General features: G+C 42.7%; 1 protein-coding gene across 1 annotated transcript; it reads right to left on the bottom strand.

The window, feature by feature from the left end:
* Positions 1 to 904: 904 nt before the first annotated feature.
* Positions 905 to 8,287, bottom strand: LOC117748637 (cerebellar degeneration-related protein 2-like). Its single transcript, XM_034558597.1, has 6 exons — positions 8,032 to 8,287; positions 7,177 to 7,289; positions 5,345 to 5,493; positions 5,092 to 5,262; positions 3,131 to 3,347; positions 905 to 2,936 (listed from the first exon to the last, which is right to left on the bottom strand). Exons 1-6 carry the CDS (start codon positions 8,111 to 8,113, stop codon positions 2,292 to 2,294), a joined length of 1,377 nt encoding a protein of 458 aa, XP_034414488.1. The 5' UTR covers positions 8,114 to 8,287; the 3' UTR covers positions 905 to 2,291.
* Positions 8,288 to 17,043: the final 8,756 nt, after the last annotated feature.

Raw genomic sequence — 17,043 nt, 5'->3', positions numbered from 1 at the left:
CATGATGTGCATAAAGAAAGACGCTCTTTTGATGATCGGTTTAAGCCCGAACACAAAGGAAAGCTCAAGTATGTTTATTATCTAAATGAAACGGGTAGATTTGACGATCGCAGAGAAAGGCAAAAATCTTTTTTGTTTTTAATGTTTATTTTTATTTCTGATATCTAATTCTGGTTCGATGAATTAAAAAAGTGTTTTACAAAGGAAAGCTCGAGGCAGAATATAAAGATCTTTGATTGCACTGCAATGTTTCGATAAAAAAAGTTAATTCATATTAAAACAGTCGTTTTAATGAAAAGTCCAACAACCAACTAACTATAGAAACTTATTTACATAAATCGTAGTTCTGTATTTTTTAAGATACGATCGCTAGAAAATCCGTTCAGTATGAAGGGATCCGGTTTCATTTATGAGATCAATATGATAAACATTCATATATATTGTTTTATCTCACAAATCTAAGTATCATGTCAAAGATTTTGACTTTTTGTTACTTTTAAATGTTTTGTCAAAACTAGCAATCTGATTCTGAGTTTTGTGTTGAAAAGGCCAGTTACATAGTCACATAACCTTGTTCAGCATTTATATGCTTTAATTTTAATCTGCCATAGCAACACCGTGTCCCATTAAATCTCTAAATTATAACCGTTAATGATTCTTCTTTGTTGTCTGCATGTTGTGTGATGTGCTGTGTATCTGGATGGCCGACAGTCATTTCATTAATTTATATTATGCAAGTCTCAAAGTGCATCAGTGATTAATCCAAAATAAAAGTTGAATCATATTTTACAACATAGATAAAGACACAAACCTGTCGTCTCGGCTCGCTTCATGTTTTATGGCTCAAACATAAACCACGAGGTCCAATGAAACCGGTCCAAACACACCGTACATACAAACAGCAGGTTATTCAGCACACTTTATAATAACTACATTTAACAGACGTGTAAAGTGTCAAAAGAGCATTGATAATGTGCAATTTTCTAAAGTGCATCTCAACGTGATTTTCTTTACAGACATCCATCTACAAACTGTGTGCACATCTCAATCTTAACGAGGACAAACACTGTCTCTTGATATATAATCTATAATCAAGAGGTTGTTACATTATCAAGTACATGGAGTTAGTCTTTTGGTAAACCTCAGAACTTCCCTTTATTATAACAACACTCAGTCATCTAACCTATCGTACAATAATCAAGTAACATTTCTGGGAAATGAACGTTATACGCTTTCAAAACAAATCCCTATGTATTTGAACGTCAATCACCAAAGTCTAACAATATAAACTCCTTCACCAATTTAAAAACTTGCATTGGTCGCTCTTATAGGCGCAGGCAAAACTAATCACCAAGAAAGGTTTTTTTTTTTTTTTTTTTTTTTTAAATAGCTGCAAAGAAAAAAAGTTGGACCAAAAAGGAGCTCCGTAAACAAAATAAACCGCATAAACATTTTTATTCAATAGATCCATAAATTCCTGATTGTTTTATGGGAAGTTTCCTCATGGAAGGTGTTTCATTTGGGACTATTAGTCGATTAGTTGAGTTTATCAGCAGAATAATTGACTTAAAGCTGCCATTTGTATTTTTATAATAACGTATCCAATTTTGTGAAAACAATGTGGAACCGACAGAGAGCAACAAAGAAAACAGAACTAGTTCCAGCTTCTCAAAAGTCCATATTTGCTAGTTTTCTCCTTCTATGATAAATTGAATGTAGGTTTGGGGTTTGGCCCAAAACAAGAGTTTAGAGGACGTCATTTTAGTCTTGTGTTTAATAGACTAAATCATTTTAATTGTTTTATTTAATAACAGGAATGGAAAAGATCCTCAGTTGCATTTTGTTTTCCAGAGGGATTAACTTGATTTTTTAAATTGGAATTATACCAACTCAACACGGTCTCCACACTCTCTATATTTAGCACCAAATTACACATCTTCACATCTTTTCCAGGAAGATTTCTATCAATCTACATCTTTCCGGGAACCTTTTTAGACCAGTAGAACAAACTGTTACCGCTACGCCTCGCGAGAGCAAGACCCAGAAATGATTCACCCCCCCGGGGAGCTTGTGTGTTAACGGGGTTGTGCAAAGTGAGGTAGAGCGAGCGCACAGTAGAGACGGCAGCGTTAGGCACCGGTGTTTGAGACGTGAGCTGGTGATGTTTGGCCTTCTGGTTCCTGCATCACTCTCGTCCCTGAACCCCCTTTTGCAGTAGAAAGTAGTTAGTGAGCGTCGCTCTTTTACTGGAAGACAATAATTCATCTTGCAGCAGGTCTTTTATAGAGCTGCTAATGCACGATGGGCAGCATTTCACCAGCTGAGGGTCCCACTCGGTTTTCAATCAGGTCCTCTTTGGTTTTCTGAATGCGGGAGAAAATCTCCCTGAAAAGTTCCTTGTACTCCGGCTGGTGAAAGTCCTCCATGTCCGTCAGAGCGGGACAAGCGGCGGCAAGAGATGCAGTCTGGACCGACTTGTGGGTCGGCTCATCCTCCTCATCATCATCCTCCTCCTCATCCTCATCCTCCTCTTCCTCCGCCTGCTGCTGCTTCGGCCCAAGGTGGCAGCGCCGCAGCAGCTCGTCGTACTTCACCTGCAAGGCGCTGTACTGAGCGTCCACCTCGTTGAGCAGCGAGATCCCGCGATACTTCACCACCTCGGCACGCCGCACACAGGAGCACTCGTGGTTGGAGACCTTGTCGGGGGAATCGGGCACCTGCGTCGCCTTCATCAGCCGCTCACTGTCCCAGCGCTTCAGGACCCAGGGGCTTCTGGCTGCGGCCGCGTCCCCATCGCTCTCCTCCTCCGGGTGGAGGAACATGGCGCTGGGCAGCAGGCTGTGGATGGCGTCCGGCCTGGTGGATCTGGTGGAGGAATCGGATTTCCAGAGCTGGCGAAGCTCCTCGGCCTCACGCTCCAGCTCGGACACTCTGGCCTGAAGCAGAGAGCGAAAAAGAGTTCATCACGAGTGTCAGTTCACCCTTGTTTTACCTCCTTTTAGGGGGACAATAAGTCCCCCCCCCCCCCGACAGTATGAATATATATTTGATGCCATTGTCACAATACATGTCCTGTTGTTTGTAAATGTGTCCAAACAAACACACAAGAGGTGAGAGTCGTCAAACATACCCGACAGCCCTCCATCCCGGCCAGCTGCTGCTCCAGCGCTGCGTTTTCGCTGGCGAGGAGCTCGGCCTCCCGCTCCGACGCCTCCCTCTGAGCGCGCTCACTGGCGAACTGAGTCTGGAGGCCGCGGAGGGATTGCCGTAAGGACGCCTGCTCCTCCTCGTGCCACGACACGTCGGAGGACTCGAGGCCGTCTGAGGAGGGTTCGTCGTCGTCGTACCTGCGCGGAGACACGGGGCGGTTAGAACGGCGTACGTTTAAATCAATGTGGTCAATATGAGTAATGTTATCATCCAAGTTGTTCTCTTTTCTTTGGCATCTTCCTCAATTTTTCATGAATTCAAGATAGTTCAGAAAAGGTTCTTCCTGCTGATAAAGAAATCAAAATCTCCACAGCAGGCGAGTATAAAATGGACCTTGAGTGGATATTAATTTGTCCTCCCTTTTACAACTTTCGGTTGTGTGCGCTTCATAAAACGGGCAAAACAAAGTGAAAGGTGACGAGAAGTTGCATCGTGGAGAGAGACGCCGGCGGCGCGGACCAAAGGTCACGAGCCGGATTCAAACTCACAACTCATAATGTGACATTTACAAACAAACGCTGTGGGGATTTAGAAACATTAAATCAAAATGTATTGAGATATTTAATTTTTGACAATATGTACCCGATACTGGACTGCGTCTCCCCCGTCTTGGATATCAGTGTTTTTTTACACTGAGATCTTTATTTGGTGAAAAACACTTGCAACATTAAATGAAGACGGTAAAAATAACAAAACATCTAAAAACAAACATACAAAATATGAAAATATAGTCTTGCGCAACGATGTATTTCAGCTCCATTCCAATTGGATATGCGTGTTTTTAATTACCGATATTTTAGCAACTTATAAAGTGTATGCAAAGTGTGTTTTTGCTAGAATAAGACAAACCAACACACAGCTAATAAACAGAAAGAAATAACACATGAATACGGTAGGCGTTTGACCACTAAAGATATAACAGACACGCCAAAGAAAAGCAAACTCAGCAAGGAATAAAAAAAACAAAACTTATCAGTGGATTAGAAATCAGCTGAAGAATCAATCTCATCTGAAGAGACTTTGACCTCTTTCCTTCCAACCTCATCCACCACAGTTCACACCGGTTTCAAGTCTCTGTGAGTTCCTCATAGAGACTTACGGCCGTCTGATCGGGGTGCTTTGAGGCTTCCGTCACAGGCCGAGAGCGAGTGACCACAGCGTGCAGCGAGGAGGATTAGCAGATTTGCTGCTTCTTGAAGCTTACAAAGAGCTTCTGGATCAGTGTCTAGGCCTTTAAGAGGGTTCCTCTACCTGGTTCAGGAATAAGTTAACACCAAACCATCTTACAGGCTCAATTCATCCACAAGAGAACCGTGAGCTGAAAAACCCCCGTGCCTCAATCACCAGTTGTTATTGTTTACGAGACTGTCAACTGCGGCTGTCAGTCCATCAATCAGCAGCTATTTGGCTGAGAGGGGCGTTTTCCTTTTGAAAGAGAATAAGTGTATTTCCTGAATAATATTCCCTTAATTTGCTTGTTTTCTCCAACAAGGAGTTAAACAATCCAAATATGTTCAATTACAATACTTTTATAAAACAGAGAAAAGAAACAAATCCTCCGTTTGAAGAAGCCGAAACGAGCGAATGTTTGCTTTGATATATGACTATATATATGACTGACGAGGAATTAATTATGAAAATTATCGCCGCTGATCGATCGATCGATCGATCGACCGACCAACCGACCGTCTCAGCATTAAACTCTTTTCAAGTAAATTGTAAATAGTTAAAACATAGAAAATAAGGGCCAAGTGTCCATCCTACAAGCCTGAGGTCACGTCTTCAAGCTGACGGTCTAAATTAAAAAGCTCAACATATGACATCTATGACGATGTGAGACGGAGGAAGTGTGTCCCACAACGTCTCCATCAGAGTCCTCACCGGAGTGTGTTCTGCAGCTCCTTCAGGCAGGACACGCTCTGGGAGCTGCGAGACGGCCACTTCTCTCTGTGCGGACGCTTCAGGGGCTGAGACGGACTCAGCTTCAGATCCTCCACCTGATGCTGCAGCTCCTCCACCTGCGTCTGCAGCAGCTCCGCCGTCTCCGTCAGCCTTGGGGCGGAGAGAGCGAGGAAGGTTAAGGGACATTTTAAGTCCAAATTTAAAAACGGGCTTCTCTGATCTGCGGCCTCACCCCTGGATCTTCTGCTGCGCCGTCCGGCGGTCCAGAAGCAGTTTGTGGTTGCTGTGCTCCAGCTCTCGGGCCGACACGTCCAGCTGCTCGTACACTTTAGCGTGCTGGTCGTTGACCTGCCGGAGGAGGTCCACCTGCTTCGTCAGGTACTGGAGGAGGTGATAGAAAATAGAAAGGGGGTAGGGGGAGGGGAGGGGGGGTTGTGCATCAGTTTGCTGTGCATAGTCATCTGCACACCGAACTGTATACAACAGACCGGTATTCTCTTTAATGATGAGACACCCAGTCTGGTATTGATATTTTCGTGTTTGCTATTAAAATACATTTTTAAATTACATTAAAACGGTATTTATGAAGCACATTTCATACAAAAAGATGCACGGAAACAGACAGAGCCAAGAAAGAAACGGGAACATTGAAACAAAACTAATTCAATTGACCCTAAATTGAGGCTAAACCTCCCTTTTTCTGATTAATCTGGATGTCAAAATGTTATGTTTTTACTACAAGGCATTTCAAATATTGACAATGAAAACAAATCAATAATAAGTAGGTCAAATCACCAGCAGAATCAATGGTTTCTAATGATTACAATGGTGCTCGTACAGGAAACAAACCCATATTATTATTCGCGGTTAGATGTTTTAGCTGCTAATTATGTGTTTTTTTTCATCATAAAAGCCCAAAAGAAATCATAAGAGCTAATCTCAACTTTGTGTTTCCCAGTTACACCTGAACGTCTCTCAATCAGTGGCTCCTTTAAGTCCCTGTTTCCTTAAGAACAGGTTATCTTATCAGCTGTTGCAGCGAGGACACTTTTAACCTTTTTCCTCATGTAATCTGCTGGCTGTCAATCAACTGCCCAAACATGAACTTCACAGTGGAAACAGATCTGCAGGTCAATGCCAGACTGCACACTGAAAATAAACAGTCAACAAATAAATGCATACCAGGTATCGTAGTTTGTATGTGTTGTTTATATTTGTTTAGATTGTTTACGAGGAATGCCGGAAATGTTGCCGTTCATTCCGGTTCAGACTGACAGTAAAGCTCAGCTCATGAGCGGGATTCAGAGATGTGACGTCACAAGTATCCAGTAAAGGTCTTAAGAGATTAAACTTGGTGCAGCAGTGAGAGATTTACTGCCTGATGAGCCTCACTTCACCAAATTAAAAAAGGTAGCAGTCCTGAAACATCGGAAAAACCTCAAGCTAAATATTGAATTTCTGTAACTGAAGTTTGAAATAAGACCATAAACTAATAATTTGGTTGAAGGTCAAAATCCTGCATTGACCTCTCTTAAATCTAATGTTCTTCATTTATCCACTTTTATACTCTCTAGCACATAATAAATCACGATTAAATTGGTTATGCTTCCCATAATAATGTTAATATACCTAATAAAGCCACTCCAATAACTTTTTTATCGAGAACTGATACATTTAAATATTGTTAACACGTTAAACTTTATTGCTGTATTTACTATAAAGAGCACTGCTTGATGAACAGCTCTGGCATCGGTTTTGGAAAGTTTTCAATGAATATAAAAACGACATTGGACTTGTGTCTGCAGGTCGCCCTCTCAACAACAATAAACTTCAGCAACAATGTCGGGCAGCTTGCATGTTGCAAGTGACGGGGACACGTCCTCCTCATCCCAAAAAGGGGAAGCTACGCCTTCGTGTTGCATTCTGCTTTTAGGCCATTTTGAGGCTTTTCCGATGCAATATGAACCTGCGATTGGACAATTTAGAGCAGCAATCAAGAGGAAACCAGTGCGTCGTGAACCAAGCAGCTACTTATTGGACGGCACCCTCTTATTTACTCTTTACCTCGATCTCCTGCAGCTGCTCCTGGTTGGTGGAGTACATCTGCTGCAGGCCTTGCTCCAGCTCCCGGTTTCGCTCCAGGAGAGTCTTCCCGAGCTCGGCAGCCAGCTGCAGGTCTGCAGGAGAGACGGAGTGAGGAAGGAGTGAGACACTGATGGAGACACGGGGACTTGGTTGGCAGGAGACCAGTAACTCACTTTCATCCATCACTTTATATGTATGAATATTTAAGTCTTAAGATAAGTAAGGACTGCTGGTTATTTCTTTATGGGCCTATTAATTGACCTGACTCAGACAAATTACCCCAACCACTTATTACTTGTCTTTTTCATTTACTATTCTTTTTTTTAAATCCTGTAAAATCAAGCACACATTACACAATGGGGCGGGGAGGGGGAAAATTACAAACGCAACCCCATAAGTTTCAGTGTAAAAGCATGAACACGATGGTCGAAGTCAAAGCACACTTCTTCATTAAGAACCGGTTTTCTTTTTTCATTTTTTCCCTTCCCACTTTGCCGCATACGTGAGGGTCCTGCTGACTCCTGCCTTTTTCCTGCAGACCCGCCGAAGTGCTTTTTTTTTTTTTTTACACTAAAACACTGCATAAAAACATCCTGGCTGAAAATATTATACGTTATATATGTTCAGAAAAAAAAAAATCACATGGAAATTCTTACACATTTTAACCTCCCGTGCACCTGCGGGGTTAGATAGTGAGGTTGTCATGCACCGCACACATTAAATGTCCTAAATCCACATTCTTTTTTTCGTTTGATTTGACTGTTGATATTATAAAAAATGATGCATATGATTCAATGGGGTTCAGAGACAAAGACTGGAAAAAGGATATTGTACCATGTTCAAGGTCCTGCTTGTCGTACCACGGTTCCTCCTCCTTGATCTCAAATTCTTGCTCCACGATCATGTCCGTCAACATGTTCTCGGATGAAACCAGTCACACTGTTTGAGGGTGAATCCGCTTCTTAAACATGACAAAGAAAGAGCGTCCTTCCTGCCGCTGTCTGCACGCCTGCAACCGGCACCGGTGTGCGTTCATCTCCACACGGACCGACAGACAGCTCAACCGTGGCTGACGGCTCTGCCGCGTTGCGAACCACGTTTCCGGGTTGGAACTTTTCAAAATAAAAGGGGGGCGGGGGGCATTGGAGCCAAAACCCCACCTGCTGGTGGCATATGAATGTGTGTTTTTTTAATTTAAATGAATTAATCTAATTCTAAATTGATACATTACATTAAATACATCTGTTTCTGCTCTTAATTATCACTATTCTACAATTCAAGATCAGTTCCTAAATATAATAGTTTTTTTTAATGATATTTGAATTGGCTTCCACACCCGCAAGGTCAAGTACAGCGAGTGTCGGTAAAGCCACAATGCGCATGCGCACGCACTGTGACACGGGTTCGGCAGACGTTAGTGTTTATTTTAAACAAGACCGTAGCCGGTGTTTCGGTTCATCAAGCGACCGTGTTAACTGGAGACTTTCAGCCAAACGACAACTGTTGAAAATAGGAAGAAAACACGCAGTCCGCTGTCCTCCCGTCATATTCTTTCTACACAATTATATGAGTTTGAATCCCGTTGAATGATTTGTTATTTTAAAAGACAATTCTGTGTATTTAATAACTTTATTATTTCAAAGGAAGGTCACCTTTATCCCTTCCTGTTTCAACACATAAACTATAAGTGTTTCCTTTAAAAGCTAGTGCATATTGAGGAAGGCCCCCGGTGAGGTCGAGTCCCGTATGTTTTGACCAGAGACTGTTTTGAGAAGGTTTTGACACTGTAATGAAAAACTAAACAAAGCGGCATTCACGAAGACAGCTACGTGGTCTCTTCCTATTTTCAACAGCTATGTAATCACGACAATCACAGACGCGTTTGGCTGAAAGTCGCCTGTCAACACGATCGCTTGATGAACCGAAACACCGGAAGAGAACGATAGCTCACATTTACCGAATAATAGTTTTTATGAATGATTGGTGTAAAAGCTTTCATTGTGCCTACCTTTTGTGTTTTTAGACACAAATGTAAACTATGATAGTGTATCTCGACATACCGTCCAACAGTTTATATTTTGTTTAATTTAATTTTTCATTTGTTTGTTTGGTTTTCGTTTGGTTTTAGCATATGATATTTACTTTAAAGTCCACCTCAGATTAGTGGGAGGCGGTAATGCACCCGAAAGCTTGCCAACCGCCATAAAAAGCAAAAAAAGAAGAAGAAGAATTTCTATTTTGTCATTTCAGAGACGTCTTCTTTTTTTCGTAGTAGTTTCCGCTCTTATTTTGAAGAGTAGTTGGCGTGTTTCCGGGGTTAGACTTGCGTCTCTCTATGACTTTGACGCATGGTTTGACTGTGTGTGGTTCGTCCGGTTGACCACAAGAGGCCGCTGCAGCACCAACACCTAAAGGGCCTGTCCAATCTCCACCCTCACCGCACTTTGAGGCGCGCTCCCGTTAACTCCGTGAGGGTTTCGGGCTGTCCACCAACAACATTAAGGATTAAAGATGGAACATAAAACATAAAAAAACATGAAAAAACACATGAAATCAGAGGAATGCGACCAGAAAAAAAATAATATATATATATATATATAAATATAGATGCAGATTCCAAGAGTTATATACTTTTGAAATTGGAAAGTAATTTATTAATATTACACTGCAGATTAAAAAATGTAAATATTATTTGTCAAACTAAGAAGTCTTTTGTAAAAAAAATATAGATATATTTTTTTCATGAACTCATATTGTCCTTTTTACTCTACATATTGGTGTATCTGACGACTGGAGTGACCGTTTACTTTACTAGCCAATCCAGATTATTCATAATCTGAATATATATGTATAATATAATAATTAATGTGTAAAATCATAATCTTTTTTTTTTTTTACTGTGGGGACGGCATCCAGAGATTGAGACATCCAGAGATGGAGGTTTAGCTGCGTTTGTGATTATTTTTTAAATAATTTAAATGTTTGAGCTTTGAATTCTCTGGCAATGGCACAGCTTCAGGAGTCAAGGGATTTAACACATGTTGTACTCTTTTATAGGACATCCATACCAGAATGATCCAAAACAGTCCAAGATTGAAGCGCGTATTATCAAACACATGTCCACAATCTTTTCTGTTCTGGTGTAGTTTTTTCTTATTATTTTTGCCTGAGATATATAGTCCCTTTTTATTTTGTGACGCCCTTTCCATTGAAAGCACTACTTCAATTAAAATAACTGGTAAACTGCATTATGCATTTCCACCAGTAGGGGGAAGCGTAGCCTCATAATTTGATCTGAATTCCCCATTCAGCTCAACATTCCCAACATAAACGTCTTTGATTCAAACAAAGAAGAGGTTGACGGTAAATCATTAATTTCATCACAAAAGAAATTACCATGATATATATATATATATATATATATATATATATATATTTTTATTTTTTTTTTACTGTTCAAACATGATCAATAGAACAACAGACCAGAGTCTTGATCCACAAACAGATTCACATTTAGTTTGCGTTAGAAAAATGATTACATTCTCCATGGTGGATCTTTTATCTGAAACACATCCTGCCAGCTCACAATGAATGACGATGGCCTCAGATGATGATGATGGTGATGATGATGATGATGATGAGTACAGCATCAACCTCTTCACCCTCTCTGTCTTTCTCCCTCACTTTCGTTTCCCCCTGAAATTCATGCAAAATATACTTCACAGGTTCAGTTTCATCAGCATTTAGCTCAAAGCTCAAATCTTTCACTTCCCATCTCTTATTTTTTTAGAGTAATCTGTCAGTTCGTTAGATATGTAGATGTGTGTCTGTCTATGGTGCAATTAAATCATCATTACTCCCCATTGATAAAAGTCCTATAAGGTTTCACTAACCAGGATGCTGAGATCTCCACAAACAGATCAAACAGATCTCCACAAACAGATTGCGTAAGTGTTTGCGGGGCCGGAGCAGCCTCATATTAACACGAGTCCCGAGGACACGTTATTCAGCCAGGTTGAGGATTAGCTGCTGTAACATCAGTAAGCTTTTCCTTTCAGGTCCCTTTCATCTCACATATGCTCTCCACCCTCAGCGGGTGCCCTGTCTTCCTCCCTGTCTTCCCCCCTGTCTTCCTCCCTGTCTTCCTCCCTGTCTTCCTCCCTGTCTCCCCCCCTGTCTTCCTCCCTGTCTTCCTCCCTGTCTTCCACCTGTCTTTCTCCCTGTCTTCCTCTCTGTTTTCCCCTTGTCTTCCCCCTGTCTTTCTCCCTGTCTTCCTCCCTGTCTTCCTCCCTGTCTTCCCCTTGTCTTCCTCCCTGTCTTTCTCCCTGTATTTCCCCCTTGTCTTCCTCCTGTCTTCCTCCCTGTCTTCCCCCCTGTCTTCCTCCCTGTCTTCCACCTGTCTTTCTCCCTGTCTTCCTCCCTGTCTTCCTCCTTGTCTTCCTCCCTGTCTTCCTCCCTGTCTTCCTCCCTGTCTTTCTCCCTGTCTTCCTCCCTGTCTTCCTCCTTGTCTTCCTCCCTGTCTTCCTCCCTGTCTTCCTCACTGTCTTCCCCCTGTCTTCCTCCCTGTCTTTCTCCCTGTCTTCCTCCCTGTCTTCCTCCCTGTCTTCCCCCCTGTCTTCCTCCCTGTCTTCCTCCTTGTCTTCCTCCCTGTCTTCCTCCCTGTCTTTCTCCCTGTCTTCCTCCCTGTCTTCCCCCCTGTCTTCCTCCCTGTCTTCCACCTGTCTTCCTCCCTGTCTTCCTCCCTGTCTTCCTCCCTGTCTTCCTCCTTGTCTTCCTCCCTGTCTTCCTCCCTGTCTTCCTCCCTGTCTTTCTCCCTGTCTTCCTCCCTGTCTTCCTCCTTGTCTTCCTCCCTGTCTTCCTCCCTGTCTTCCTCACTGTCTTCCCCCTGTCTTCCTCCCTGTCTTTCTCCCTGTCTTCCTCCCTGTCTTCCTCCCTGTCTTCCCCCCTGTCTTCCTCCCTGTCTTCCTCCTTGTCTTCCTCCCTGTCTTCCTCCCTGTCTTTCTCCCTGTCTTCCTCCCTGTCTTTCTCCCTGTCTTCCTCCCTGTCTTTCTCCCTGTCTTCCTCCCTGTTTTCCCCTTGTCTTCCCCCTGTCTTTCTCCCTGCCTTCCTCCCTGTCTTCCCCTTGTCTTCCTCCCTGTCTTCCTCCCTGTCTTTCCCCCTTGTCTTCCTCCTGTCTTCCTCCCTGTCTTCCCCCCTGTCTTCCTCCCTGTCTTCCACCTGTCTTTCTCCCTGTCTTCCTCCCTGTCTTCCTCCCTGTCTTCCCCCCTGTCTTTCTCCCTGTCTTCCTCCCTGTCTTCCTCCCTGTCTTCCTCCTTGTCTTCCTCCCTGTCTTCCTCCCTGTCTTCCTCCCTGTCTTTCTCCCTGTCTTCCTCCCTGTCTTCCTCCCTGTCTTCCTCCTTGTCTTCCTCCCTGTCTTCCTCCCTGTCTTCCTCACTGTCTTCCCCCTGTCTTCCTCCCTGTCTTCCTCCCTGTCTTCCTCACTGTCTTCCCCCTGTCTTCCTCCCTGTCTTTCTCCCTGTCTTCCTCCCTGTCTTCCTCCCTGTCTTCCCCCCTGTCTTCCTCCCTGTCTTCCTCCTTGTCTTCCTCCCTGTCTTCCTCCCTGTCTTTCTCCCTGTCTTCCTCCCTGTCTTCCTCCCTGTCTTCCTCACTGTCTTCCCCCTGTCTTCCTCCCTGTCTTCCTCCCTGTCTTCCTCCCTGTCTTCCTCCCTGTCTTCCCCCCTGTCTTCCTCCCTGTCTTCCTCCTTGTCTTCCTCCCTGTCTTCCTCCTTGTCTTTCTCCCTGTCTTCCTCCCTGTCTTCCTCCCTGTCTTCCTCCCTGTCTTCCCCCCTGTCTTCCTCCCTGTCTTCCTCCCTGTCTTTCCCCCTGTCTTCCTCCCTGTCTTCCTCCTTGTCTTTCCCCCTGTCTTCCTCCGCCATCCTCTTGATTTCTCCGCCACTGTTTTGCGTCTGTCAGCGAGATGAGAGAACAGGCAAAGCGGGAAACGGGAGCTCTCTGCGGGGACTCGGCTTCTCAGAGTGATAAAATAGCTGTGATCTTCTTCTTTTTCTTCCTTTTACAGAATCAACACTCTGTGTGTGTGTGTGTGTGTGTGTGTGTGTGTGTGTGTGTCGCCCCTCCCCCCTCCATCTGCACTGACACCCGTGGCCTTTTGGCTTTTATTGATGCTGTATTGCCTTTTCATTTTAGATTTCATCGGGTGTGAAATGCAAAAGCGCCCGAATGGCCCCCCATGCGCTCCTTTAGCCTGTTATTTCATCACGAGGTGTGTCTCGGATGCAAAAGCAGGTATCCAATCATGTTTTTCTCTGTGGCAGCAAAGGCGTTTTAAAGCAGCAAAGCGTCTGCAAGTGAAAGGATGTCAGATAAATGAAGGGAGGGAATGGAAATATTACAGGGGAGGTGGGGGGGGGGGGGGAGCAAACAGGATGATTACCACTGTGCTCACCAACCCAAACGCTGACATTAATGGGCAGCAGCGACGTAATGATTCGTTAAAAGACAGATTTGGAGCTTTACTGATCTGTTTCCATACCAACTGCCTCAGCCGAGCTGTGTCCGGGTGTAATGGGATTTGCTGGAAGTGCTTCTGGGTAGAACCTCAACACACGCATACACACACACACACACACACACACACACACACACACACACACACACACACACACACACACACACTGTGTGTGCTTGTTTTAAGTTAATCTTCAAAGCGCTTACATTTTGCAAAAAAATCCATCGTGACAGGCATAATTTTAATTTGTTGTGATTTTATTGGACTGGTTCTCGTCCTATTCTTTGGTGTTTTTTATTATTTTTTTTAATGTTTTCTTCTTTCGCCCCATCGCCCTTTTGTTCTGGACGTGCACGCTACAAACAGTCAAGGATGAGGAGACATATACTGGAATTGAGAGAGGAGCCGCCACGTTACCATGACAACCACGCGTTTGCAAAAGAAAAAAAAATCTACGTGATGCCAACTCTCATCCAGGATCACATATGGGCTTGTGTGGCGAACAGACAAAGGACTCGGCAGAGCAAACAGGCACACATATACTGCATGGTATTGCTTTATTATTGCTGTCGTCCATGTTGTTTACACGCCGAATGCAATAAAGAGGAAATTAGGAAAAGAGAGACGCATACATAACAAGAGAGAACGATGATGATAACAGAAATTGGATTTGGGTTAAAGATAGCAAACTGTTATTACTGAACACCAACATCAAAGGCATTGATGGCAAGGGAATCTATGAAACTTTTTTTATTAAGTTTAATTTCCCAAGTAATCTCCCACCCGGGGGCCCGTGGGTAAAACAAAACTCTGTGAAGTAGATGAATTTAGCTAATCTCTCTCACACAGCTTCAGGGGATCACAAAGGCACATAGATAGAAAATTACACTGGTGCTGTTTGGCGCTTACACTTTATGAAACGGTGGACATCTCATTCCTCAGATATACGGAGCATCGATGTACGACCCTGACCCCAAACACAAGAGGAAAAACGTACCTTTTAACCAGCATCCAAGAGGAAAGTTAGTTTGAGAGGATGAAAGGTGGAAAGAGAGTGACTGACAGAGGCCTCCTGCTCCGATGTTTTCTTTGTGTGTGTGTGTGTGTGTGTGTGTGTGTGGATGAGAGGAGATGTGCCCAATGTAGCATCAACACTGAGACAGCAGACAGGAGGGATGATGGATGGTGTGTGAGTGTGTGTGAGACAAGATGCCTAACTCCACAAAAGCAATCCAATCAAGAGGCGACATGATTAATACAGTCAGTCCACAAGAGTATTAATCTGCAAGTCATTTTTAGAGATATTCTATATGGATAACGACGTTGGCCGCTCCAACACTTTGCTTCATTGGATTGATTCCATGAGATGTGATACATATATTCTTGCTTCCTCTAGGATGCATCCTAATAACTGATGCTTCATTTTCTTTGCCAACATCTTTTTTTTTTTGTCCGATACTTTTGTTTGTGATCATCGTCAGCTGTGCTTTGTCCATCCATCCATTTTCTGCCCCTTATCGTGGTTTGGGTTTCTAAATAGCATTTTTGGCCTATCTTTGGTCGAAAAAGATAGAAAGTTTAAAATGCATTCCCAAACTTTAATACTACTTTTGAATAATAGAAGTAAGAGAGTGAACAAACAGCGATGCACACTTCCAGAACAACTGACCTCATGAGGACTACAGTCAATTCTAGGGGAGCATTTCTTGTCCCCACGGTGATGCGAGTCCCCAATGGGTCTGTGTGCACTCAGGTAAAAGTCCCCACTGGGATAGAAGTACAAGAACACACACACACACACACTAGGGAAAAAAGAGCTGAGCTGACCACTTCTCTCAGCAGTCACAGTCCAACTGCTGAGAGAAGACAGAACGTCCTGGCAGCCAGCTCAGTTTTTAAAAAAATCTGTGCTGATCTGAAATGCTTCTCCTTGGATTTGCTTCAAATACGCCATTTCGTAGCAATTTTGTCATCAGCCATAATCAAAATGTGTGTTTTTTTTGGAAGAGCTTTTTGACACCCTCAGCCAAACTCTTTGCTGGGCTGATTTTTTTTCACAGTCAGTTCCTGTTTTGGATGTTTCCTCGCAAAGCAGATTATGTTGAGTATTTTTACAAACAGGAGATGCTGCTACAAGAAAAATAAGGGGACATGAGTCGTGTTTTTCCATTTGTTGATGTAAGCGATGAACATCGTTCTTTCAAAATCTCCCCATCTGGTGTTTTGATGATGATGATGATGATGATGATGGCGGAGAGTGCTGCCCAATAGTCCAAAGCCTCCCATTGATGTCGAGTTCTAGTGACTGTGAAGATCGAAGCAAATAATTCCCGTCATTTTCGATGTTCAAAATGTTTCTGAACTTCATGTCTACGTATTCACATATGCAGCAGATGGACAAAGTTATTGTTTTGCACGTCACAATTAAGTCTTACGTGTTGGTTATGAAGTCTATAGTACATGTTTAACCCCTCAGACTCCACTGAGAGATTATGAGACTGCAATGTCTACGACATTATTCTGAACTAATAAACTTCTTTCAGAAACTGGTCTAACGACCCATAAGCACTAAATGGTTAGACTCATACTTACCAATCTGTAAGTAACTACCACACCTGTTCAACCTCATAGAAATATCTTAGACCTAAATATCTCAATTAAATTAAAACTAATATAAAGGTGCTTCACCATCTTTACTCTCAGCTACTGAACTAAGTAATTTTAAATAAATTAAATGTAAAAGATTAATCGTCACTGATTATCTGGTCACATGTAATTCTTTTCATTTATTTGTATTTCATCATTATTCATTGTACGGTTCATTATATTATTCATTCATTCTTTTCACTAGTTTATTTGATTGTTTATTCATTTATTTTGTTTTTAGTAGTTTAGTTGTGTTAGTCAAACACATATTGTATTCATAAAGATTGATCTTTTGATTTGTAAGAACTCTTCTATAGGAAGTTCACAAGTTTTCCAAAATTGGGTGGCTTACTGATGGTGGCTTATGGCGGAAGACAAGTACCATCATTATTTTATACTAACATATGTGTTTATGAATCCCAATTGAATTACTAATAATAGTAACATACATATATATTTATTACATATTATTTATTAAATCTGCTATACCAGCAAAACCGCTGTTAATTTCTGCACAAGCGTGCTTGAGCTAAATGCTAGTTGTATATTTTCTAAGAGAAGAGATGCAACATCTCAAGACGAGGAGACATCTTGGAATACTTGTTTATCATCCCCACGTGGGAAACACGTGAAGCCAGAGGGATAATTAAGTTAACACAGACTGGATTACCGGGAGGAAAAATTATGCACAT

Source organism: Cyclopterus lumpus, chromosome 19, assembly GCF_009769545.1.
Source record: "Cyclopterus lumpus isolate fCycLum1 chromosome 19, fCycLum1.pri, whole genome shotgun sequence".
Taxonomy (NCBI): Eukaryota; Metazoa; Chordata; class Actinopteri; order Perciformes; family Cyclopteridae; genus Cyclopterus; species Cyclopterus lumpus.
This window is presented reverse-complemented; position numbering and strand designations above follow the sequence as displayed.